This window comes from Lepisosteus platostomus, chromosome 7 (genome assembly GCF_059453375.1).
Source record: "Lepisosteus platostomus isolate fLepPlt1 chromosome 7, fLepPlt1.hap1, whole genome shotgun sequence".
In the NCBI taxonomy this organism is placed as follows: domain Eukaryota; kingdom Metazoa; phylum Chordata; class Actinopteri; order Semionotiformes; family Lepisosteidae; genus Lepisosteus; species Lepisosteus platostomus.
In genome coordinates this window covers 52,739,449-52,766,504 of record NC_142617.1, presented here as the reverse complement: position 1 = coordinate 52,766,504, position 27,056 = coordinate 52,739,449, and the positions used below count along the sequence as shown (strand labels likewise).

Sequence of the window (27,056 nt, the reverse complement as noted above, 5' to 3'; positions counted from 1 at the left end):
AAATCACAAATGAATGCCTTGTGATTCTATATTGTAACACGGTAGGATGTGGAAAAAGTCCGAGGGGGGGGGGGGGGAATTCATTTGATAACCAGTGTACATACTGTATATCTTCATCGAGTTTGTCTTCCATGGTGTATACGTACCTTCTTATCTGTTGCCATCTATTTAAGACTGTAGATTTTCATTTACAGAAATCCTTAGAAACAGAGCATTGTACGTACCCCAACATATACCTTCATGTTAGCATGTTGGAGGTAGGAGGAGAAAAAATGCCAAGAAGTATAAGAAAAGCTGACCTTGTGTAGAAACACTAGTTAATAGCAGTTTATATCATGCAAATAAACCCTTTCTGTTAATTGAAGTACATATTGCTGGCTTTCCTTAAGAAATCTCAAGGATCCAACTGCAGTTTTTCTGCAGTTGCAAGCACCATAAAGCATCATTCAACTCCTCCTGGCTCTGTAGTTCGGAGTTGCACTTTCATTTTATATTCACCTCTAAGGGAAAGCAAAACACCATGTCTTGATCTCCCAGAGACGTATCTCCCCCTGCCGGTGAAATGGGGAATAGCAAACTACTGAAATTTCAGTCAATCGTCTGAAAGACTTCAATGCTGAGGAAAAGGAGACCAGACAGGCAGAACAAATTATTGTTGCTGCCCTTCAGTTTCTATTTGATTTTATATCCATTAGACATTATGATATAACTCTGGAATTGTAATGTTGAATGCTGTTGTAAAAAGAAGAAGTATTGATTGGCAAGTTAATAAGATACAAATAAAATGGTCTTCTTTGGATATTTAATTAGAGGTTTGCTTATATCTCTTCTTTATGGTCTCAAATGTAGAGTTTTGAAAGCTGAGCATCACTTTCTTAATGGAAGTGCAGTGTGCTGTTTTCAGGTGGCAGCATGGTTTATGACATTCTTAATACTTTTTCAGTCCTCTGGGCTTCTTTGTCTTTCCCTCTCACTGCAGTTAAGCTCAGAACTTAACTGACCCTTTCTAGCCTGTCCTCTCGCTCTTAACCCAACCCCTACTAACCACGACCAGGGCAGTGCAGGCGAGGCCTGGGATTGTAAACTGTGATGTTTCCATCTCTGAAGGGAGCAGCAGTCCTGGAGCGAAGAGAAAAGGCCCGGATTTAGATTAATATCCCAGCTCAACAGGTGAACTCTGACCTTTGCTCACACAGACCCGCTACATCTGGATTGATCTTCATTTTCCTTCTGTCACCCTCCACCTTTTTTTCTACCCTTTATTTTTATCGTCCTTTATTCCATGTTTCCCCATTCCTTTCCCAGTTTGTTTTTTGTTCTGAATCCTGACAAGGTTTTAATTTGGGGGTTACTAAGTCTGACAAACATCCTTGTGGGGGTCCTTCGCTTTGGAACATGTGTCATTTTCTCTATGTTGTATGACTTGCGCAGTATAACACACTTGTTTCTAATCCTGTTAATGTAAGGGGTTAATTACTTGGTAAGTGCGACACCATATCAATTTCACGAGTTATGAATTGCCTTTAAGTATTGTGCCAAATGTTGTTTTTTTCTCCCCATCACATTCTGAACATCTTGTTCGATGTTTGATGTAGTTCCTGAATCACTATAATGTGTTTGTAGACCCAATCCTTTGTGTTAACTGGCTGCCTGGAGGGAACTCTTTTTTTTTCTGTACCAGAATTGAGCCCTTTTACTTTATATCTCTGTGATCTCCCATACTGAGCACAGAAAGAACCCCCTTTATCTTCCTTGAGAAAAAAATCCATCCTGAAAGAGGATACCAAGCCGAAATGCAGGCTCTGGTGACCAGTAAAGAGCACTTTAAGGGTTTTACCTGGAAGGAAGCTGAGAGTGAGTGTGCAAGCGGAAGGTGGCAGTGACCCTTATACCTAAACCTGATTCATCGCAGCAGAGTTGAATGAGTGTTTCTGTACAGTGAAGAAGAAGCAGCTGCTGTCAAGGGTCTAATGTGTCTGTCTTTCCTTTTCTCCACAACACACTCCACCAACCCCAAAAGGACGAATTCAGACTCTGCCCTGCACACGAGCGCCTTGAACCCCAATCCTCAGGACTCTTTTGGAGGGATGAACCAGCAGATGGGCAGAGGGCCCCCACAGCGCAATGGTGAGACAAGGCCCACTCATCCTTTTTAATCTCCACCTTCAAAGGGATTACTGTGGGGGTGGGTTGAGGCGGAGGGGAGGGTGCCACCCAGAGCCTATTTCAAGATTAAAGGTACCACAGCACTGTGGGATTGTTGTGGGCTGTTTGTTCATTTATTAATTTCAGGAAAAAAGATTTGGGGTTTTGAGTTCATAGTGTAAAGAAGCCCAAAAATACAGAAGAAAATTTACTTATGAGTTTTTCCTTTTCTACATTTTCCCCTGCATTTATTGTGGAGAGCACAGTCCACTGTTCTTGCCACTTAATTGTTAAAAAAATGCAGAGAAACAAATTAAGAATTGTGCTTTCACACTACAGCTGTGGTCTTTCTCTTTTTTCCTTTGGTTTCCCACAGTATGGGGGCCACAACAAAAGTCAAAGAATACTGCAGTAGAGTAGCCAAGGTAATCTTTCATAAGAGGTAAAAACAGCATTTCAGAAGGGAGTGTAGCTCATACAGGGAACTGACCACCAGCTGTTGCTGTCACTTGAACTGCACTGAAGCGTTTATGTCAAGGTGATCTTGCTTGTTTTGATATTTGTGTTTAAACCACTGGGTCACTGATTAACAGAGAGCATAAAGTACATCCTGTATGACACAAGATGCATCTCTGCAGCTAGAATATGTCTGCCCTGGAACACAGTGCTAGTCCAAATTTGATAGTTAGTTCAAAGGAGCTCGTTAGGGCAGTGCTATCAAGGCATTAGCCAGGTCCCACAGGAAGCTTTTAACACATGAAAGCATTTCAAGCTTTTAACACATGAAAGTATTTGTAGCCTTCTGTTTCTGGTTACTTGCAAAACAAAATGCTTGAAAATGTTCATCAGAATCTAAACTGATCTAAATTGGGCATATAAAGTCAAGGTAGGTTTTGGTGAGATGAATTCCCTTCGTACAGGTTTGAGGTCTGAGCACATGAAGTAGTGGACAATGTTTGCTCCTCCAGACCTCACAGGCATACAAGACTCTTAACACTTAGCACTGCACTTCAGCTGATGTTCTTGACAAGCCTGGCGCATAGCTTTGCAGTGAGGAGCTATCAGATTCCAGCCATAAAAGAGAAGATCAGGCTGTAGTTTGATAACCTGACGAGTTTAAACAGGATATTTGGTAAAGATCTGGGGCACATGGGGTAAGATCAAAACAGAAAGCAACTGAAGAAACCTCAGATGGGCAGAGCACAGTCTTTTCAGCAGGTGTCTTGCTGACACAGTGCCTGGAGGAGAGAAACATAATAAGGCACCTGTTGAAATGATTGTCAGCTGGAATCACTTTTCATGAGTTTTGTTCAGATTTCTATTGATTTTTTTTCCTCCCTCGCAGTACGTCTGATGTTATGGCGCCACATAAAAATGACGCTGGATTAAATGCCATTGATTTGTGCGGCACGTGCAGGCCTGTCCCTGCCTGATGTGACATTGCAGTTCAGAGTCCCATGCCGTGTGGCCTCTCCTACTAATAAGAAATCTCTTCGGAGGCCGGTAGCTAATTTACTGTCTGTGTTAATGAGCTCGGACTGGAGGAGGGGCCATCTTAGCGGGGCATGTCAGGGCATTTGTCCTCTCCCACAGATCACGGTGGAGAATAATTGACTTCAGATGGGATTTGGGCTAGTCGGATTTTAATGTAAAAAGTATTCCTTACGTAATAGATGAGGTGTAATTGACAATTAAGGGATTAACAGAATATCCTCTCCTCTTTGTCTGGTGCAACAGGGCCCTGTGATGGAGTACATTCTTTATTGTGTCTGTGATGGCAGAACCAAGATATATATCGTAGTATTGAGTTTTAAGTTGAGTTTAACTGGCTCTTCACTGGGTCCAGTAAAGTCTGTTAGCAGACTTTTCATTGTAAAACGTAGTCCCGCTTTCTAAAAAATGACATAGTTCTGCAGAGGTTTAAAAAAAACAGAAGACAAACCCTTTGTCAGAAAGCTGGCTTCCAGCCTGTAGCAATAGAGAAAAACTAAAAGGTAGGAGAATAGAGCCCTGTTGTCTTCTGGGTTCTCGCCGAGCAGTGAAAACAATACCTCTCTCTATTTCTCCCGCTGGGCCTTGTGGTCACAGAGCTTATTTTCACTCATTTCTACTCTCTCATTCATGGCAGACAACCAGCAGAGCCAGGTTTTACATTGCACACAGCTCTGAGTGTTTTCCCACACCACACCGTTTCAGAACCAACAGCAACAAGACAAGATGATTCAGCCGCTAACTTGCAGACCGACCGGTTTAGTGACAATTAAGTATAAAAATGGCTTGACAAACTTTACAATTATATATATATTTAAATTGGCCTGTTTACGTTAAGGAAGAAGACATGAATTCTTTGTGACAGTTTTATTTTTAGACTATTGTTCAGTGAGGTAGATTGAGTTTGTTGAGGGTATGGATGTGTTATCTCAGTCATCTCCAATGATGTGTACAAGGGAGTGGTAGTAGATATTTTTAAACTTTCATCATGGAATCTTTTTGATGCCTTTATTATTTTTGTTGGTTTTGTTTTTTGTTATCTCTGGTTTTGCTGGTGGTTCTCCTGCAGCCAGCGTCAATGAAGCTGATGTGGATGGCTCAGGAGAAGGTGAGTGACATTTTTCTTGCTGTTGTCATCGTGACACTTGCCTTGCCTAGCATGGTAGTGACTTCTTTGAAATGCAGACTGACTTGTTTATTAAAGGAAATTAAATTTGAGATAGTTGCTCAATTCAGCTGCCTCTGGGTGTGTTCTGCTTCAGAGATCCTGCCTGTTGCTGTCAGTGTAACCAGTCTGTCAGTGCTCTTTCACTCTCCCTGACCCTGAGCCTAAGTTGAAAGTGCTCTTCCTGTGGTTGGCATCCCCTCTCTGTTTCCTGTTAACTCCGCCTACATCTCTGTTCCCTTAGAAAAGGTCATATGGTGTCCTGTGAGACAGCCAGCGGATTACACAATTCTCTGGGGCGTCTTTTGTTCACTCATTCACTCGCAGACAGTGATTTATTCAAGCAGTTACATTCTGATACACTGGAGAGTGCCTTGAGTCCTCTGTCCTCGAAAGACTCAGAGCCACTCAGTTTTGTGCTTGTTCTTACACTTGGCCCTACATCTCATCACGTAACTCATCATCTCTCTCTCCAGTGTTCTCCTTCCCAGCCTTGCCAAACGAAGAGAGCCTAATGGGGGTGAGTAAGCCCCTGCCCAAACAGCTGTGGGAGGCCAAGAAGGTGAGTGAGAGATACAGGTGGAAGAAAGTTATAATGTATAATAATTCCTCACACTTACATTGTACTTTTCTGGACACTGCTCTTAAAGCGCTTTACAGGTAATGGGACTCCTCTCCACCAGCACCAATGTGTAGCCCCCACCTGGATGATACGTTGACAGCCAAAGTGCGCCAGTACACTCACTCCACACCAACTGTCAGTGGGGAGGAGATCAGAGTGATGACACCAAGTGATGTCATTTTCTATGTCAATGCTATGTCATCTGTTATGTCATTTGTAATGTGAGGAAAACGTGCAAGTAAGCATTTCATTGTACTCTGGTACATATGACAATAAACTTGAACTTGATAGATGGGGATTATTACAAGGTCAATATTGGTAAAGGCCAGGGGAAAATTTGGCCAGGACACCAGGTTAATACCCCTATTCTTTTTGGAAAAACGCCTTGGGATTTTTAATGACCACAGAGAGTCAGGACCTCAGTTGTGCATCTCATCTGTAGGACAGCACAATTTGTTATTATAGTATAGAGTCCCTGTCATTATACTGGGGCATTAGGACCCACACAGACCGCAGGGTGAGCTCTCCCTACTGATCCCACTAACACCTCTTCCAGAAGCCACTTTACCTTTCCCAGGTGGTCTCCCATCCAGGTGCTGACCAGGCTCACACTTGGTCACACTTCAGGGGTTTGCCAGTGAGTTGCAGTGTGCTATAGCTGCTGGCTAGAGTTAGAAGATGGTCCTCAACAAGTTTTTTTAGAAGCCTGCTTTGTATAAAGGCATAGCTATGTTTGTTCAGTCCGGATGAAGCCACAGTTGAGGTCAATAAATTTTCTTTTTCTGCTTTAAAGCTGCTTTTCATTGTATGTTGTAAGATATTAAGCTAGACTGGAGTTATATCTTGCCTTATAGAGTAATGGTTCTGTTGCTGTTCCATCTTGGGTTTCCCAATGAATTGGTTGTTTTTCCACATTAAATGAAGCACTGCTGTCTTTTTATTGAAGTGAAAACATAGATCATTTGGCCCTAGGATCTCATTTCCCCTCTCCATCTTGATGATGTGCCCACTTCACTCCTTAACTGAATCTCTTTGTTTCATCGTGTTAGGTTCAGTCTCTGTCTTCACGCCCCAAGTCCTGTGAAGTGCCTGGAATCAAGTGAGTTGAACTCTAGACGTATTTTTCAACAGGAGGAAAGGTGCAAGTTACATGCTGCCTGACAAGAGCCTCAGGCAGAGCAAATGATTACCATAGCCTCTGTGTTTCTTATCACTTAGCAGCATAGTTGTGACTCAAGATTCAGAAAACAACTAAATATTTTTTTTCTTGTATGAAGTCTTTGAAGCAAGCTTAAGGGAGCTCTCTGTACTAAGAAAAATATATTACATTATTCTGAGTTAACGTCATGTCATTTCACAATAGTTGCTTGATTATTTCTAAACGTGTTGCATTATACGGAAATAATATTACATTGTTTTACAATGTAAAAGACATACTCAAGGAATTCTAAAAGAATGAGTGACAAAAATGGCAATATTGGGCTTAACTGTATTAACCGCAGCTATGGAGATCAGCTTCAGAAGTTTAGTGTTTCGAGCTAAAGACTCATATCTCTTGCTATGAGAAGTTAACTGATAAGGTAAAAGTATACTGCTTTCATATTGTTCTTATATTCAGTTTGATTTGTAATGTGAAAAGAATGTAGCCAGGCCTTTTGATGTCATTACTTATACTGGTGGCATTGAGTATTTTAAAAGCATAATTATGTCACTTCAATATTTAATGGATTCAAAGACAAAACTACTGTTGAGAACTAGATGTCACTCCAGGATTGTATTGTAGGAGGATAACATCAGTGAATAACATGGAAAAAAGTAAGAAAAAAATAACCTGAGAAAGAAGTATTATCTTGAAATAAAAACAATCAAATGTAATTGTGGTGCTATGTATCTGTGTGTTCTTAGGTTGATTACCTTAAATTATTTTGTTTTTGCAAATTCATAAGCAAATCGACCTTCAGCTTATTCCTTTCACTCTTATTGTTACAAATTGTATACCCTGTGCAATGCTTATTGTGATTTCCGTGGTTTTATTATTGCCTGCATACGGTATGTTTCCCATCAACATATCCTAGCAGTAATATCCAAAACATGCACATGGGATTTTCTACTGGTTAGATAAGATAAGATCACTTTATGAGCCATATACAATTTCTTGTATTAGGAATTTGTCTTTTCGCATACCCATGAGACACACAGAGAGGGAGAGAAGCTTGGGGTCAGAGCGCAGGGTCAGCCATTTATACGGCACCCCTATAGTTGGGGTTAAGGGCCTTGCTCAGGGGCCCCACAGAGTAGGATTCCTCTGCCAGACGTGGGATACGAACTGGCAACCTTCCAGCCACAGGCGCAGATCCTTAGCCGCTGAGCCACTGCTCCGCCCTGGTTAGTCTGAATGTCTGACACTGCCCACTGGTTATTTTACCATCTTGTATGTTTAAACAAGTTTTAGTGTCCCAAGGAAGAATCATGTTGTCAAATATGCAAGGACATTTCTTTTCATTTTTGAATTACAAATCTAAGGCCCACTATCTTTTTTTTCCTCACAGTATATTCCCGTCCCCGGAACAGAATGCTGGTCTCTCCCATTTCCAGGGGACATTAAACACAGGAGGATCACTGCCAGACCTCAGCAACCTGCACTTCCCATCGCCCCTGCCCACGCCTCTGGACCCTGAGGATGGGGGGTACCCCAACCTGAGTGGGGGGAACAGCACTGGCAACCTGCCTGCTGCCATGATGCATTTGGGCATTGGAAACTCACAAGGTACAGAGAGAGAAGGTTAACTGTGGTACTGAGCATAGGGCTTAGAGGCTCTTAGAATGATCATCTGTTTTAGCACTTAATTTGAATGATTTCGATCTTAACATTTCATATTTAGTAACCTCTGTCCATCTAACATGACTTATTGGTCTCACAAACCAAATAGCATCAACAGAACAATCGCAAATGTTGTCAGCTGGTTACAGCAAAATGATCATAAAGGCATAACCATCCCCTTTCCCTCTACAGCATTTTACCTCTGGTTGTGTTGTGAGTTTCGTCATCATCAGGAAGGATAAAGGCAGTTCAGACTTATTAAATAGCGTCTTTTTAAACATTTTTCACCCCTCCACAGACTTCATTGAGTCATCTGTAATAAACCAAAACAAGTTGTGCATGTGTCATGAAATCAGAATCGAAGGCTTCCTCTGTCACAGCCCTTTCCCAGTTTCCTCCCTCTGCAGGGCAGCATGTCTGAGCCCTGTATAAGCTGAAAGTGGTGGTGCTTGGCACTAGCTCAAAGGGAAAGTGTACACCTGACCCCTGACCCCAGTGTTGGTGACACGCCAACAGCTGTGCTCTCCAGCTAGAGGGGATGGGAGATGCACTTAAAGTGCAAATGATCTGTGTCACAGGGGTCAGGAGTGGGTTGTTTTCGGGGTAGAGGAATGCAGAAAAATTAGTGAAACAAAATTGGCCCATGAAGGCTAATAATGGCCTGGTAACCCGAAAGAGTGCTTTCGTGTTATACCCAGTGTACTCGCACTCAAACAAAACGAATTCTCCACATAATTATAAAAATGTTCTTCTCTGTTGTTTGGCCTAGGAGGGCTGTGCCTAAATTATCATGTCTTTTTAGTCACCCTTCCCTCCTTTTTTTTCTTTCTCTCTCCTGTACTGTGTTTGTCTGTTTCTGCCACAGGTCTCTCTTCGTCACTGAGCAATCCTTCCATCCAGGCCTCCCTCAACAACTCCCAGCTGCACTCGTCTCTCAGTAACCCCTCCATCCACTCGTCCCTGCGCCTCTCCTCGCTGTCCAGCCCCCCTTCGGGCAGCATAGGCAGCTCCCCAAGGAGGCGCCCCACGCCCGTTAGCCCCCTCACTCTGTCCCCTGGGACAGAGCAGCGCAGAGGTCTGGTCAAGCAGCTGTCGCCCACCATGTCGCCCTCCCTGTCCCCTATCACTCAGGTAGGCACTGTTACTTCTCTCTGTTGCTCAGGCAGTGCTTCTGGCTATCACGCATGATCAAGAAGCACAAGAAGTAGTTGTAGCTACAGAATCCCTTCTGAAGTAAACTCTACCTTACAATGTATGAATAGCACTGCCTCTTTTGTTAGGTTGACCCCATGCAGTTTTTCTGACACCTGTGATCTTGTTTTGCTGTTGTTAGGGGGTTGCCTTGGATACCAGCAACCTGCCAATGGAGCCACCCCCTCCTTACCCTCTCTACCAACAATCCCAGCAGCCAATGCAACAGCAGTCCCATCAGCCACTGCAGAACAGTTCTCAGCATCATCCAGGGCAGCAGCAGCAGCAGCAGCAGCAACATCAACAACAACAACAACAACATCAACATCAACAACAACAACAACAACGTCAACAACAGCATCAGCATCAACAACAACAGCATCAACATCAACAACAACAGCATCAACATCAACAACAACAGCATCATCAACATCCGCATCAGCAGGGAGTCCACCACCAGCCACAACAGCACCAGCAGCACCAACAGCCAGTGTCCCCTCTGCACAACCTGCCTCTTGACCTCAACTCCTCCAGTGTGAGTGGCATGGACTTGTCACACATAGTCACGGGTCATAGTGATGGGGTATCCCATCAGTCCTGTACTGATAATGGAATAAAAAGAAACAGAATTAATTTGGGCTTATAAGTGTAAACTGAGAAATTGTTATGTCTCTCTAGTACTTTCCAGATTCCGTTGTATGGTGTTAGCATATGCTGTATCATGCATGACACAAGATGTAAATAAGCCACAGACTGCATTTATCATTTAATCTTAAATAAAGATTTTACTGATCTCTTTCTCTCCCCTGTATTTTCTCACAGCATAACAATATGGGGGCATTCTTCAGTGATCCTTTCATGGACCCCCAGCTCTCCAATCGACAGTCCAAGTCCCTGTCTTACCAGGTAGTTCTTTGTGTTTGTCAGTTTGTTTCTACTCGGAAATGGTCATGCTCGGCTACATTGTTCAGCTCCACAGCAAGCTGAAATGGAATTGGAGTCGTATTTTCTTTCTCCCGTTCAGCTTGACCAGTTCAGCATGCTGGAGAGCGCCATGAGCTCCATGCCGGGAGGCAGCTACTTTGACCCGGGCTCCAACCTGTCCTACTCCCAGGCAGCGATGATGGGGCTGGGAGGTAGCCATGGCAACCTGCAGGACTCACTGCAGATGAGGCAGAACATGCTTTTCTCCAACTGCGGAGGGGGCATCCCCAACATCATTCTGACTGGTACGGAGCCCCAGTGACATGTGCGCGCAGCCCGGCTCACCCGCCTTCAGCTTGCTGATGGTTCAGCGGCTGGTAGGCAGAAAGAGCAGCTTTGTCTCTAAAGATTGTCAGTGCAAAATAAGGAGGAGCCCTCTGCAGGGGGAACGTAGCTGTAAAGTAGGAAGTGCTGATGGACTCATTAAGGAAGCTGTATTTCCACACTGTCCTGTAACCAGTGAGTTCATGTCTTAAGGTTTCAACATAGCAATAAATACAAATTCTCAGCAGATCTCTTGCTTCAGTTGGTCGTTTTATGTTGTAGCTGAGCCTTCTGTGATGGATTAGTTTGGCCTGGCCGTGACCCTGTGTTAATTTATTTGAAAATCAAAGCATTTGAGAAGATAAATGACACTACACTGTCTATAGATCACCTCTGCCAGGCTTGTGGAGGAGGTGCACTCCTGAATATGCTGTGAGGTTTCCTCTCTCTGTCCCCGCAGACGAATCGAACCCGAGCCTGTCCAAGGACATCAGCAGTGCGCTATCGGCGGTCCCCGAGTGCTTCGACTCGGAGGGGGGGTTCCCTCTCGGTGAAGAGCTGCGCATCGAGCCGCTCAGCCTGGACGGCCTCAGTATGCTGAGTGACCCTGACATGGTCCTTCCTGACCCCTCTGTGGAGGACACCTTCCGCAGCGACAGGCTGTAGGAGAGGAGGAAAGGGCGCTGTGCTCCCCCTGCACACACACTGCAGATTCACACTGCCTCATGCTCACACACCAAGGGCCCTAGGCTGTAGATGCCCCGTCATCCACTGAAGAGTAAGAAGGGGAGGTCCTTCTGTAATGGGCAAAAAGACAAACATATGGACATATACATGTTTACAGCTCAATCAAAAGAAGAATAGCTTTGTTAAAGTGAACACCCCTCCTGAACATGCACATTCAAGCACACCTACACAGATTGGAATAAGGAATGGGCATCGCCCCATTTTAAGCTGTCACACAACAGAAAACTGTTCGCTGGGAGCTGTACCAGTCGTACTCACCTTGCCCATCCGCCTATCAACACCTGGCCTGCTGACGATGCACATGTCCATGGCTTACTCCTCATGCAGACCCTTATATTTTTCAGAAATTGCCATAAATAAAAGTCATAGTACAAGTGGGAGTCTGTATGCAAAAGCTAGAGAGGGACATAAAGCCCATGGCACATCCCCTTGGCAAGGCATTGGATGGCTTTCTGTCCTGCCAGGCTCTTATTTAGCAAAATGGGTAGTGATCAGAAAGAACTGAAAAGGATGGGATGGCCCAATAGATGCACATTGACATTGCAGATGGGGTTCCTCCGGTTTTAACTGTCCGCTCGCGTCGAGATAACACAAGCCATGTTCTGAAAACACCAGCAGCGATATCGTGAATCCCAAATCATGCCAACACCAGCAAAATTGACCAATTGCACAGCCCTCCCTGGCGTCCCAGAGCTGTGTAATAAGCCATAAAGGCAGTGGCAGTACTTCTAGGTCTCTACATGCTGTAGAAGCCAGACACTAGTCTCTAGCCAAATTGTTCCCCTTTGCGCCAGTCCCTGCAAAAAGAATTTTATCAAAAGAGGGAGTTATCTTTTTTTTATACAGAATTTTTACTTGTAATATGTTCTTTCATATTTTTTTTTGTAACAGGTTATTTGCCGCAGATATTTTTGCAGTCAGTTTAGAATGTATTTTTAAAGCTAAGACAAAAAAGGGCAGACTGTTTACAATGAAAAAAGTTTTAAAAAAAGTTTAAAAAACAACACAAGCAATACTGTGTGTTGGAATTCACCAATGTTTGAAAAATCTCGGTTTCTTTTTTTTTTTTTAATTCTTGTGAAAGAAGTTCATACCTACAGTATGTAGTGAAGTATCGTCAGCGCAGACACCACTAGATCCTTCTCAAGAGTGCTCAACTGATTTTGGAGAGCTGTTCTCTGATTTTGGTTTACAGGGGTAAGTGGATCTGGAAATAGGCTGTAGCAATGAAAGAAGATGAAAGAGGACCTGTAGGACTTGCTACTCTAGTAGATCTATGTTCTTCTCTCGAGATGTGTATACTGAATTAATGTAAATGCAGCTCGTACCAGTCTCAAATCTCTTTTTGTTCTAAGCTTCAAATCACTGTGAGTAACAAAGTTTAGATTGCCTGGTCATATAAAAATTTTGAGAGTTCCTCTTTGTTTTCCTTCCCCTACCGCAGTTACGTGAACAAGACTGGAGTGAAATGCACTAAGACCACTGAAGCATATTCTTACAGCTACTGCTGCAGAATACGGGTGAAGGGAGGTGATGAAATTAAGCTACTACATACTGTACAGCATCGATCCCATCACCATCAGGGCTCCTTCTCTGTAGGTCAAGAGGGTCTCCAGTCAGTGATAAGTCTAAAAAGCTGTACATGCCTTCTGCTGGGTATTCCTAACTTCTGCCTTTGGTGCTTGATTTACAGAAATAAAACAGTGTTTGTATACGTCATAGGAGAAATCCCCTCAGACTTCCATGTTTGCAGATAGTAGAAAGTTTCGGTTGTGTACGTTAATTTGTCAGCAAATCCAAATAAAAAGCACAGACAGCTAAATTAAGGCTACAGGCCCATGCAGTGTGAATGTGGCTCCTTTGAGTGACAATACAGTACTGAAAAGAATGTAACTGAGGATTTAAAAGAGAAATGTTCCTGCTATGGATAGGTTATCATACAAATGTCCTTAACTTTTACACAACTACAGATAAGAAGGGACATTAAGCACTGTGCTTATCACTCACTGCGTGTTTGCGGAAAGTTTTTTCTGAGCCTTTTTTTCAAGGAGAATTTGATCACTTTGATCATTGAAAAAAAGTGAATTTGTTTATTATATGTTTAAAGAGAAATGGTGAATTTGTTGGATGTAGGCTTGAGCAGCAGGACAAAATCAAGCTCAAAGAATAGAAGAACAGGTTAAAGATGTGGATTAAAAAAAATAATTCTGTAACAGCAGAGTATGGTTATATATATCTGCTCTAGAATAATCAAATACTCAATATTCGGAAAGTGTGAAATTGGCTTACCTACATTTTATTTTTATGGAAATCCCAGAAATAAGGAAATATGGCCCCTAAAAATGTGAAATTTAGGGTAAAGCAGAAAAAAACTACCTGGTGCCTTAAGCCCCAATAAATTGAATAGCAACTCATAAGTAAGCAAACATCTTGCTTGTGTTTTTCTTTGTTTACACAGTGCTGAGTTCATGATACCGCAAAACCAAACCCATGCTGTCAGCTGTAAATACAGTAAGGTTTGCTGAATGATTTGTGATTCTCTTGGTCAGAACGCCTCCTGGTGTCCAGTCACTGAAGTTCCTTTTGTATGTCTGGAATTCATATTCTAAAGCTTCTTGTCAGAACACTTAAAACAACTGAACTAAGAACAAACTCAGAGTACAATATAACATTGGCTCTTCCAAGGGCTCTCTCCCTCGGCTTGACTTACTGTTTTGCGGTGCGGACTGGCAGTGTGGCCTATTGTACAGGCGCCACTGAAAGGCAGGGGAAGGAGGAAAAGATGGAACAAACAGACCAGTTGTGAAATGACCATTTGAGCACTGCCTGTAAAAGCAAAAAGAGATCTGGGTTTACTTTGCAGTAAAGTTCCCTTAGGCCCTCCTTCTGAGTGTATCTGAACAAGCTTTTTTTTTGTACATATACAGCAGCATTTTCTATTACCTCCCTTTATCCATTTCTGCCGACAGGGGATGTTTTTGCAGTTGTGAGAAGAGGATGGAGATGGTGCTTTCCTGAGCATGAGGATATACACGCCTCTCCGCTGTTGAGCTCATTCTCCCCACTCTGTGACCGAAACATCCCTTTTACCCATGGTCAGCACAACAAAAGAAACCCGTACTAGGTGCAGGAAAGACTTTGAGGAGCTCTTAAAAACTTCCTATTTCAGGAAGCAAGGAAAAGACCAAAATTTAAAGCAAAAATAATGTTTAATTCGCTGATGGCATTTTCTTACAAGAGATCAATTTAAATGTCATTGTTTTAAATTGAAAGGACTTTGCAGATGCCGCTGGCACCCTTTCCTGCTTGCACTTTTTAAAACGCTTGGTATAGTCGTGATGCAGGGGGCGTGGAGTGGTCTGTCCTCTCACGCCCCTCTGGGACAGAGCGACTCTTCTATTGCCTTACTATGCTGACCTCTGACCTCTGACCCCTCCTGCTCATACTGTGATGTTTTGCTCCATTGCTTAGCTAGGCTCCATCTTCTCCTTATCTTTTCAGCTTCTTTTTTGTTATACCAGACTTTTATTATTAATATTAGAACTGTTAATGTTATTAATTTTATTGTAGAAGTAATTGAGAAACCTTTTTTTTGCTTTGTTTTGTTTGGTGTCTTACAATGTTTTATTTTTATTTTTTTGAGTTATCTTTTAAAACAGTGTACAGTTCTATTATTTAAATACAAATGTTTCTTGTCCACTAGTGTTACTTTTTTGTAATATGTCATTTAAAATCTCTTTCGGATATTAAAAATTTTAATACACCCAGTATGACCTTGGTGTCTGTACGGTATGTTCCTGTATTTCTGCATTGTAGTTTGGTTTGGTTTCCTGTTATATATGTAAATTTTTAATTTTTTAATGACACTATTCTAGAAAAGATTACAGAATAGTATCATTCTTGTCTAGAATTTAGAGAAGAATTAACTGATCAAACAATCACTTTTATGAACTTAGCAATTTATCATTTTCAACCTTTAAAGTTTATTTCCGGAATATGTTAGTTTCTGCAACCTAGTATTTTCTGCTTGTAATCTTACATTTTATTTGAGGAGGTTTTTCGTGGTTCATGGCTGAAATTACTATTACGCTATTTTGTGCAGTGCTTATCCTTTCCAATAGATGGCAGTGTTCTTTCACAGTAGGCTGAAAGATGAGGTGTCTGAAAGTTGGCGATACCAAATTCTTTACTGGAGTATGTTTCATGCCTTTGTATGCGTCCAGCAGTGGTAAGTATATAGTTATATTGAGAGGAAGCAGTTGAAACTGGAAAATAATCATATTGCTTTAGGAGTCTAGGGTGAGCAGTAGATCATTGTTGGGATTCAGGTTTCACCAAAAAGTTATTCCCAACTTAGAAAAGACAAGCAGTGTTGTTTTTTGACAGCATTAAATTATGTCTTCCAGGTTTTGATCTCTTGCCCCTATGAGGAGATTGGTATCCACAGCTCATTACTCTGTCCTGTCAGATGTGCCTGTTTTCTCCCTACACTCCAAATCAAACATCCAGGTTGCATTGGTAGAGTGAACCATTAGGAGTGCTGCTATAATAACTATCTAAGTGACCATGAGTCTTGGTTGGTGAACTGGTTACTAATAGCTAAGAAGCTGGAGAACATATCGGCAATTTAGTAGGTGTAGCATGACTTTCCACAGAATGAGGAGGGTTTCCAGTTCCAATATCAAAACATTTAAAACTATTTGTGGCCATTGACAAGCCATCCTTTCAGATTTTTTCAGTGTGACTGCGTTACTTGGAAGAGGTATTCAATATTCAGAGCTGAAAACAGGGGTCTGTGTTCTTTATGCGTGCCTCATGCCTTCATAGACTATAAGTCCAGCAGTTAAAGGTAAATAGACTTTTCAGTGCTTTCAAAGTTGAGGAATGTCAGAAGCACCTTGTTTTTACTCACGGATGGTGAAAGATGGGATGTGGTAACACCCGTCACTCTATAATTTCAGCACGGCTGGTCTTCTCACGAATAGCAATCGTTAGGAGTCAGAATGTCTTTGCTACTTTTACAATTTTTAAGTCTGCAGCTATTACTTTCATTAAGTTTTATTTGAAGGAGGAATACAGTCTAAAGCCTGCGATTTAATTTGTTGTCATCTGACAGTCTACCCAAGACTAAGTTCAATAGCCCTCAACTTTCTTGTCACCTCGTGTCAGTGTCAGTTTTCACTGAAATTCAACATTTTTTTTCTAGCATAACAAACTAATATTTGGTACCAATTTCTATTGAACAACAACTAAACATGAAGAAATCATCTTTTAATTTTCACTGTGAATATTGTAGGGCCATATGTTTCTCAGGGCGCGTGACTATCAGGTGGCATGTACAGAGATGGAATGCAGTGTTGTGATCATGTTCCCGCGATAAAAACTGAAGCTCCTCATCTCTTCCTGTGGGGCTTGCAGAGTGATCTGCTGCCCGAGGGCAGAAAATTAGGCAGACAGTCAATATGCTTCTTAGGGTAGCCCAAGATCCTGGCCTTTATGACCATTAGAATTTTAGTCCTTGACAGTTCAGTGCTCGTATAAATCTCAAATTAAAGTCTCCAGTCAAGCTTCTCCAGTAATCCCTGCACATGGCAGCATTTTTTTAATGGGTTTTATGAGTTCGGGATAATTACATTTCAGGACTCACTGGTTTTCGTTCAGGATAGCTGCACTTGCAAAGAGGGAAGATGGGGGAGGGCTGGTGTGGCTTGGGAGCTCAACAAAGAATCATAGATGTGTTTGCCTACAAATTATGAAGGCAGCAACATCTACTGTAACATGAGAAAGTTACATTTTACAGACTTAAAGAAAAGGGAGAAGCACAAACTTGTCAGGCAGCCGTCAGGTGAGGAAATGTGAACAATGCATTTTGATTGCAGCAGGAAAGCTGGACAGGAGGTGTATTTGTAGAGGTGCCAATAGTGTACAACTCTAGTTTTGTGACGATGGTGGTTTTAACTCGCCTAGATTGGTGTTTACTTAAGTTGATCAGGAAAGTTGAGTTCAGCTCAATGACGTGCCCACAAAGGAACTAATTGACTCCTACCTAGACTCTACCTGCCTGCTCTATGGCTGTCTGAGATGATTCACAATGCACTATCTCTGAAGCTTTTGCTCTTGATCAATGTGCAGACCTTCACCTTCTTATTCTTGTTTGTCCTGCTTCCTTTCTCCCATCGTCGTCTTGGAAATTTTCCAAAGAGATGTGTTTTTTTATGGGACTTTTGAAATAGAAAATATCCCCATGGACATATATTTTTTCTGCGGCTTGTCTTCTCCTGCCCAGTCTGGCTCATGGCCTGCTGAAACCCCGGTCACCGGCAAGCGTGTATCTCCACCTGTTTCCAACACTGTTTACACTTGACATAGCAGCACCAGTGGAACTCGCAGCTTCGCCTGTCCTCCACCTCCACGTCCTCTGTGTGGAAGCCCCAGCCACAGCACATCAGCTCGCACCCGGCGATGGTCCTGGAGGTCTTGTTGCAGCGCCGCTGGACGGTTCCCAGCACCCTGTTCTTCAGGTCTCAGAGCTGGACTCCAGGTAGGCCAGGCCCTCGCCAACGTGGGGCTTAAGCTGCAAGATCTTGGGCACCAGCTCCTAGGCTTGGTGGTACTGATCTTGGGCTGTTCCACCTCGGTGTCCCCGTCAAACTTCTCCTTCAGCACATTCCCCACCTTGCGGAAGGGGGGCATGGCCTTCCAACAGGTCTTCATCTCACATGGCCCCGCCACGCTGTGACACCCACGTTATTGAGGATGGCCTTTCTCCCAGCAATCTCCAATTGCTGTGGAGATTCACCGATGCCTGGCTAGATTGTGATCCTTTACTTCTTTCCTGGACATCAACAATTAGGAAAAAGCCACTCCATAGACAATATTGGCAGAGCAGCCTGACCTCTGAAAACCCTTCGGGCTGACGGCATGGACCGTGAAGTGTCACAGCTGAGCTTCTCCAGCTCCTCTCTGCTCACAGAGACACGTTTGGGGGGGGGGGGGGGGAAGAAAAACTTAATAGTCATTGGAGCAAACCCAGGTCATGTCACCAGCCGACTGTGGCTGCAAATGAAGATGAGAAATCGGCAGAGTGCCACTGGGAAGGTGGGTGATTTCTTCGTTTGGGGCAAAATCAGTGACTCCTGCAACTTTCCTGATGCCAGTAGGCTTGTGATGAAGTCAGTGAGAGATGTGCCACTCTTTCAATCGAGGCTAAATCCTTTTCCCGGTGACGTTGTACCTGCAGTGTGGTTCTGACAGGTGCACGTTAACGTGTCCTCACTTTCCCAGTGGAGCACAGGAATTCCTGCTGGAAAGCCAAGTCTTTACAATTAGAGATTTCAAATTGGGTGGGAGTGAAATAAAAAGATAATTGCAGATTATTTAACCCTTCTTGCCTTCCCCTGCTTGCTCTCTCTCGCTCCTAATTCTCGGAAAACAAACCTGTCCGTTCCAGTCACTGCTCACAGCTTCTGTGCGCTTGTTAACTCACATCAAACCCCTGCCCGGCATTCAGCACGGGTTCAGTGGCAGGCTAATTTAATTAGTGCTCAGGAAAGTCCCACTTAACCATCATCTCCCTCTCATTCCTCTGCCGTCTTTCTGTCTTTATCGCCATCTGTCTCCTGTCTGTCTGTGACTCTCTCCCTCTCCCGCTGCCTTCTATCTGGCTGTTTACATTCCTCAAACATACAACAGTCATGGGGTCCATACAATCTACTGACCATTTACTTTGCTTTCTCAAACCCTTATCTCTTTAACTTACAAAATTCCCATGAGGTTCCCAGCCCTTCTGTCTTCCCCCGCACTTCCCAATTTCTTGCTGTTGCAAGAATGATGGTCAGAGTTTTCTTATTCGAAGCCAACAGAAAGGTATACCTAAATATCAGAAGCCAAGGTCTCAGGAGTCCAGTGGCAGACAATCCTTACTTGTTTATTCCTGGAACATGCAGCACAAGCACCATGTCCTTCATCTCAAGCTCGTGTGAAGGTGATTTGTAATTGAACACCGAGATCTGCACATGTATTGAGATGAATCCACACAAATTGATGATTTAAAGGTTCCTGCATCATGGAGCCCTTGGAGAACAGCATGGCAAAGCACGACTTGTTCTTTTTTTTTTGCAGCTAACATGAGCCTTGACAGCTGAGGAATTCCAGCTATGCCCAGCTGATTAACACCTTGGAATTGTGCTCTTCTGTGTTGACTAAAGCGTGTTTTGAACACACTGTTCCATATCTCTCCCTCCCAGCCCCTGGTGCTGTGAAGACCGGGACTGCTGTGGTGTGGTTGTCACAGAAAGCTAGAGGTGCTGGGGTGTGAGCAGATTGATTGCCCAGCCTGCACTGTTTGTTAGTCTGCAGACTGGCTTTGTGTATATGTGAGCAGGAATGCCGGAGGAGTTCTCTGCCCCACACAGCCAGCAGAACGGCTCGGAATGAGATCAAAACGAGTGAGATTGACCTCCAAGAAGACCTGTGGGTTCTTTTGATGCAGGGAAATGAATCAAAGAGGTCTAACTCTGTTCCTATCATACTATAAACATGGGACCATCCTCCTGTCATTTATGTAAGACCACTATTATCTGTTTTGTATTTCAGAAGGGGTGAAACAGCCCATACACAATCTGCTTCCTTCTCTGCAAAACTGAAGAACAGTTTCTGTCAAAAATGATATTGAGACCGACCGAGAAAGTAAATGACAGCAAAAACCAGGTGTGAAACCTGTTTATGGCAACAGTTGGTGGAGAAATACAGCACAGAATAAGATAGTGTGTATTTAATGGAGCTGCCATAGACAGTGAACTGCTGTCAGAGAGTAGAGGGGCCAGGGACAGATGAATCTGCATGCAGGAGGAGGAAAGGGGGGGCTCTCCTCAGCTTTAGGAGAGCAGCCTTAGTGGTGCAGGGAACGTGTGTAGCCGCTCTGTCAGAACAGACCTCATCCTTCCCAGTCATGCTGCGCCAATCCCCTTTAATCCTCTTTTATCTCTGCCTCTCGTCTCCTGAATTAGCCCCCCTATAACACAACTGCCCTGGCAAACCTTCCTGGAAAAATCCAAAGTATGACATCAAATAAACAAACAAAAAAGATTTTCCACCCCGTATCTCTGTTTGTCTCCCACTGGCGCGCAAAGGGACTTGAGTTACAGGCAATTAATCGGCCCTTACTCCCTTCCTGAACTGCCGGAACAGAAATAGTACAGCGACTGCACTGGGATCCACTTCAGTAAAACGAGCCAAACTGCCTGCTATTTTCAGCTCTGTAGATCTGTCAGCGTCCCACTGTTGTAGAGGAACAACTACCAGTTGAAACCATAAGGAAAGTGTTTTGCTATATTCTAAGGACTATATCATATAGACCATGTGGGGCATTTTTCACAGACATTTGTTTTTAAAGTTTTATTTATTTTTAACCGGTTTTTTTGGTCCTCCTAACATCATTCCTCCTTCTAGGCCACATTTTCATATTTATGTTTTTTTTGGCATCTCTTTCCACAGGGCAAACTGACTGCAGTTCTGACGTTCCCTCCTGTCAATAAGAACTTCACTTGTACAACACTGCGAAGGTGAAAACAGGTTAGTTCATCATTTCAAAAAAGACTTCGTTCTGTACTCTGCACAATCCATTTACTGGTCCCAGGTCTGTTTAGGAAGAAGGCAAATGTACAGCAAAGCGAAGACTGCACAGCTACTCCGGTTCCAAGTGTGTCCAGTGAAGGAGAGTTTAACTCTGGGGCTGGTGCAGTGTGGTGCCTCACTGTCTCAAGGCAGTGCATTTTGCTGTTTGCTTTCAGTGTCCAGATTGCTGTTGGTTTCCTGCTTCGCTATCTTCATACTGGTCATTGAAGGCAGGCAGGATTGCACAAGTGCTGCTTTGAGCCACTCATCCTGCCAGATGTTTTGCAGCTGGAAGAGAGAGATGTTGCCGTTCCACCACAGGAGAGTTAAGTGCATTCTCAGGTTAATGAGGAAAAGACACGATGGTTCGGTAGTGGAGCCTTCTTCAGGTGTGTGTGAAGAACATTTCAATTACTTATAATAATAATCTAGTAATAGTAATCTGTAATTATAATTAATTCTTCATCTGACACACCTGAAGAAGGCTCCACAACCAACACGTTGTGTCTCTTTTCTTTTCCTTTCAGCATGGAATAAACCTTTATCTGTTCCTTTACAGCCTATGCATGCTGACGCAGCTATTTACTTGAATTTTCTCAGGTTAATTCCTAGTATTCTAATTAGTACAAAGTAACAGTATGCACCAGCTCTAATATAGCATACACCATAACCAATAAAAGATTTAAAGTAGATTTTAACAAGACCTGAAAAGACAAACTTTCCAGGACACAATCTACTGACACCCTGCCCCAGAAGTAGGCCAGCCGTTTTTCTCCCAAAGTCAGAATCTTTTTGCATCCTTTCCCTTTTTTTATCTTCACAAAAAAAAACAAGCACACAGTACACCCATTCAGTTATACTTTAGTTACGCTTCTAGACACATCTAGACATGACAATGAGGCTTTAGACTGGGTGGCAGAATTGTGGAACACAGGATCCTGAGATATGGTCCATTGTGAAGTGTGATGCTCAATTGAAATCTCCCGGTGTCACACACACTCTCTGAGGTTTTATCTCACTCTCAGACTGCTCAGACTGCTCTGACTTTCCCAGGAGCTTGTGTAGTGACAGCTTGGCAAGAGCAGGATATTATTTCATTTGCAAAATAATCTCTGTTTCCCCCCTGCAGCAGGCTCACCTTTTCCAGCTGCACCTTAGTCATCAAGGGGAGGTAGCCCTGGCCTGCCTGCACACTTGTGGTGGGACAGAGGAGCACTCCGACATTTTAAATTGCCGGGAACTGGTATGGAGTAATTGTGTTAAAAAAGGCTAAATGGAAAAGCAACAAGAACAGCACATCTACACAAAGAAAAGCATTCCATGAAATGTAGTCACAGCACTCTGTTTAAAAACAGATGTATTTTTAGCTAGAACTAGTAATCTGAGAATTAAATCAAGGGACTTTTGAAACAGAGCACACAGCAAAAACGTTCCTTTTCCTGTAATAGTGTTCACCGTGTGCTGTCCCATGCATTTATCTCATGTTAGTGCAGAATCCATGTTGAATACTTATCCCCCGAATACCCTGTTCTGCACAAGCTAATTTTAGAATAGTAACTGGCAGGAAAGCGACTGATATTGAAAAACAAATGGAAATTATTATGATGTTTCCTGGGAGCTTTTGTTTTGACAGTTTGTTTAGATGCATAACATTATGATTTTAACAATTGTTTCCTATTCATGGCAGTTTCAGGGACAGGCATCTTAAATTGATTTGGGGGCCAAAATGCCTGCCAACAAACCCTTCTTCCCAAGTGGCTTCAAAAAATGGATCTTCTTCTATTTTTATTATCTCACTAGACTTAATTAATAAGCTTTTAACGTAATTTTTAATTAATACGCTTATTTTTTAACATAGAATTAGTACTTCTCAGTTCAAATGCCCTTATCATGACTTGCAAGGTTGAGATGTCAGCTGTATCTCTTCCCTTTCAGACACACACACTCTCACACAGGCACTGACATGCTTACAGGAAATCACACACAGAGACACGCCTTTCCCTGAGAAATACACCCTGACACGACACAACACACACACAGGCTCCTCCCAGCGTCAGGTAATAAAAACAGATGATACAGTTGAGTTTCACCCAGAAAGTGCTGGAGACGCACAACTTCAATTCTGAATGTCACAGGCCTGTGAAGTAACTGGAATATTCTCGCCTTGATAAAGATCACTTCTCTGCATGTATGCTGTGAAGTTTGTCACGTAGGTTGCTTGGATTCACTCTGTCCTAGAAGCCAAGGGCTGTATCCCCTGGGGTCAGACTTAGCCTTTTAAATTCAGGCACACAAGGCACAGCCTTACTGGAATTTCACCAAACAGAACTCTGTTCACAGATAAGGCTCACCAGCATCCATGCAAAAGGCAGAGACACAGAGTTTCTTCTCTGCATTCAGGTCAGATGTATTTCTTATTCCACTGGAGTCGTACCGTTTTCCCTTTGTACAAAGACTCTTAACGGTTTCGCATAAATATTCTCCTACATGACAGATACAGTATGTCGGCCATTTTTTATCCTCCTGGCGCGGAGCCCCAGCTTTTGTGTTTAAAGTGCTGCTGATAAGGTTACAGCACTCTGGGCTGTCATCCCTTGTCTCTCACAGGCAATAAAGCTGTCCTGGGTTGTCGTCTGAAGCGCCCCATTGTGTTGGGTGTTGGCCACACTCTGCAGCACAGGCCTGAGCCACACAGCCCATTGCCTTGAAGCTGAATCATACACGCCAGTTTACTAATCTCTCTCACAGCAAACGCGCTCACACACAGTAGAGGTTGCTGTATTAGTAGGGACTTCCCTTTGAATGCCATGCTGTTCTGTCTTAACTGTTCTTTTTCTGTCTCCTCTGAAAAGAAACTCCACAACAAGTGAGTAATAGAGGAGAAGCCAAATTATTTTAACCATATATTGCTTGGAAAAAAACCCCAAGAAATTCAAATGACAGATGTCTCCACGTCGTTGGTTTTTCTGTAGTTATTTCCCTGGGGACATTTTATATACTTTTATAAATCTCATACATTAGTCTACATTCAACACATCACTTTCAATAACCGCTTATCTGATTCAGGGTCATGATGGTCCGGCGCTCAGCCCTGGAAGCGCTGGGCGCAAGGCAGGATACATCCTGGACAGGACGCTAGTCGATCACAGGCACACACAGACACAAACACGCACACACTCTCACCAAGGCAACTTTTACAGAAATTAACCTACCAGCATGTCTTTGGTCTGTGGGAGGAGCCCAGAGCACCTGGGGGAAATACACGCAAATGCAGGAAACACAGAGCATGCAAACTCCACCCATATAGCCCCCCAGGAATTGAACCCAGGGCTCCCGCACAGTGAGGCAGTAATGCTAACCACAGTACATCCCACATCTACACTCATTGAACACACTCACTAAAGGCAGAATGTCTTTGAGCTTTTTTTTCTATGATTACAGATAATAGCATGGAGGGTTCAACCACAGGCAGACTGCCTTTGTTGCAGCATCTATGTCTGTTTTGCTGCTTTAAATTAAAAGGAGAAGAGAATTCTAGCCTAATCTCCCTATTTGTATCAATGACTATGGATATGAACTCGCAAGTTAAAAAAAGAGAAATAGTAATGGTGTTGGTGGGAAAGGTTCCTGCGAGGAGAGGGAATGGAGCCCAGGGCTGAATGGGAAGAAAGGGGAGACTCTCCACTGGGACCCGTGCCCACACAGACAGCAGGGCCTGACCCCGCTGACACATTCTCACGCTAACGGGGTGTTGAGGGCCAGCGTGTGGAGGCCGGGGCAGGTCACCGGGTGAGGCTGTGTGACTGGAGCGGACGAGCAGGCTCTCGACACAGAGAGCAACAAACTTCTCTCAGGAACAGCCAGGAGGTGAAAGTTGAAATTCCACTGTGTCCAAAGCATTCCTGCATGAGGCAGCATGACAGCCTGTGTCTTAGGTGGTCTTGGACATATCTCGGAAAGCCATAGGTGAGCAGCAGGATGGGCAGCCTTGGTGCTATGTAGTAATTTAGGCTTATCTTTATAATTGGGACTTCACAGGGACTGAACTAACAACAACAAGATTATTAGTAGTAGCAGTAGTCATTATGATTTTATAATATTAGAAAGTTCTGTCATCCTATAAATCACATAAGATCATCCTCCTCTATTGTTTGCATGGGTGTGAGAAGAAAGTAGCAAAGCACACACACTACACATGCCTATGACACTACAAAAGATGTCTGTTCTCTTTTTTGGGGGGGAAGGGTGCAGATCCCAAATCCTGATAATTTTAGCAATTTTATTTTTCTGCACTTTCCCATCATCAGCAAAGGAATTCCAGCTTTATTTTTGTGGGTAGTATAGTATATCCAGGACCATGCTGTCTCCTACACTAACATCCATCTGCTGCACCAACTGTAAAATTAATTATTGAATACTTTGCCCTTCCCTCATAGTACAGCTCTGTATTGCAATTGCCAACGAATCTCCAGTCTATACTGCGATGAGGTCTCAGTCCCTCACAGCCTCGGGACTGCTTTCAGTGTACACATCCCTTACACACGGCTGATTTCAGATCATGGATGCCGCAAAGTTGTGTGGGGTTACCTGGACTGGGTCAGGCTGATCAGGTAGTAATAGGTTATAGCTGACACAGTTTGGGCTGTAGACAGAAGTTGTGTCATATTCCAGACCTAATGAAATTGAGGTATTCAGGGACACAAAAATCTCTATTGCAGAACAATAGCTGGGAGCAGGAGACACTAACAGACTGGAATTCTAGGGAAGATGAAATGAGAATTTGACCATTTTGTATTTGTTGACTTTCTCTATTAATTAGCCGATTAGGCAACAGAAATTATTTCAGGCCTTTGTGTAAGAAAACAAGATGCTTATATTTTAAAATTTAAAACAAGAAGTGTTGTTTTTGTGTTCTATTTTATGTACATTCTTACATGTTAAATATCAGTCCTACCTAGTTTCAAAAAGGTTGTCTGTCAACATGTGTTATGCATACTTTGCAGTTCACTACATAAAATCTGTTCCTGTTTTAAGCATTCAGCACTCAGCACTGCTCCGAAGACTGAAAACACATAATAAAGTACATAAAGTGCCCAGAGTCAAATCAAGTCCCATGTGCAAACAATTTCCTAGAAGCAGGGCTAAACCAATTAGAGGTCTTCCTTCTGGTATCAGGTGCTCGAGATGTAATTTACAGCAAGGTCATGTTGTGAAAATACATCACTTTAGTGCTGCGGTAGGTCCCTGCTAACTCCAGCTTTCAGGAAAACAGAACCCAGGCAGTGCAAGGTCCAAACTTCATCAACTTCCATGTGGGATCTGTTCTGACATGGGACTGAAAGTATAGTAGTACTGTTCTCAGAATGAGCTAATGCTACATTGCAGTCTATATTGTCAAAACCGCTGTTTTGACATAAACCTGTTACTCATACTACCTTTATGAACCGCTTATCACTGCGTTTGATTGTTTAATTTCATGGCCTGTGATGCCTGTAAGCAAATTGGTTAACTGTGGTTAACTACTATTAGTCTTATGAGTTCTCTAGAGATCCTGGATAAACTACAAGGTATGGCAATCCATGGACAAGGAGAAACATTGGAGACCACTGAGTCAATGATGTCACGGATGTCGGAAGGGACGAACCGTGGAATGGCAGGAGATCGAAAAGACCCTATGCGTAGCGGCGAGACGGGGGTTAGCCCGGGCTCAGCTGTTCAGGAAATGCCTTATAGAAACCTATGCCCTCAGGTAGCGGACGTGCATGACCTGGTGCTAGGCGGGGTCAAAAAAAGCTTAGCATTCTGTCACGGATGTCGGAAAGGACGAGCCGTGGAGAGGCAGGAGTGCAAAAAAGACCCTATGCGTAGCAGCGAGACGGGGGTTAAGCCAGGCTCAGCACTGACATTCGGATGTCCTGAGACCCCGCCTAGCACCAGGTCGCCCCACGTTCACTACCTGAGGGCATAGGTTTCTATACGGCATTTCCTGAACAGCTGAGGCTAACCCCCGT

The 27,056-nt window shown here is 43.3% G+C and overlaps 1 protein-coding gene, 1 long non-coding RNA gene and 1 pseudogene across 6 annotated transcripts in view; 2 read left to right on the top strand and 1 right to left on the bottom strand.

Moving 5' to 3' along the window:
- Positions 1-15,198, top strand: part of crtc3 (CREB regulated transcription coactivator 3) — a 36,333-nt gene extending 21,135 nt beyond the window's left edge. The window contains exons 5-15 of one of the 5 annotated variants that reach the window (XM_088641208.1): positions 1,108-1,170; positions 2,021-2,127; positions 4,706-4,744; positions 5,278-5,321; positions 6,473-6,522; positions 7,973-8,190; positions 9,110-9,375; positions 9,578-9,970; positions 10,258-10,341; positions 10,460-10,664; positions 11,144-15,198. In XM_088641208.1, the coding sequence (XP_088497334.1) occupies positions 1,108-1,170; positions 2,021-2,127; positions 4,706-4,744; positions 5,278-5,321; positions 6,473-6,522; positions 7,973-8,190; positions 9,110-9,375; positions 9,578-9,970; positions 10,258-10,341; positions 10,460-10,664; positions 11,144-11,349 (1,675 nt within the window). In that variant the 3' untranslated portion in view covers positions 11,350-15,198. Of the gene's footprint in view, positions 1-1,107; positions 1,171-2,020; positions 2,128-4,705; positions 4,745-5,277; positions 5,364-6,472; positions 6,523-7,972; positions 8,191-9,109; positions 9,376-9,577; positions 9,971-10,257; positions 10,342-10,459; positions 10,665-11,143 lie in introns of all 5 variants that reach the window. The other 4 variants (XM_088641206.1, XM_088641209.1, XM_088641207.1 and 1 more) reach the window with 4 other exon arrangements.
- Positions 15,199-17,197: 1,999 nt separating this feature from the next.
- Positions 17,198-18,449, bottom strand: LOC148659215 (protein Wnt-4 pseudogene; annotated as a pseudogene).
- A 1,972-nt stretch (positions 18,450-20,421) lies between these two features.
- Positions 20,422-26,523, top strand: LOC148659214 (uncharacterized). Its single transcript, XR_015940363.1, has 3 exons — positions 20,422-21,003; positions 21,222-25,043; positions 25,905-26,523. It is a non-coding gene; the product is annotated as an uncharacterized LOC148659214 (long non-coding RNA).
- Positions 26,524-27,056: the final 533 nt, after the last annotated feature.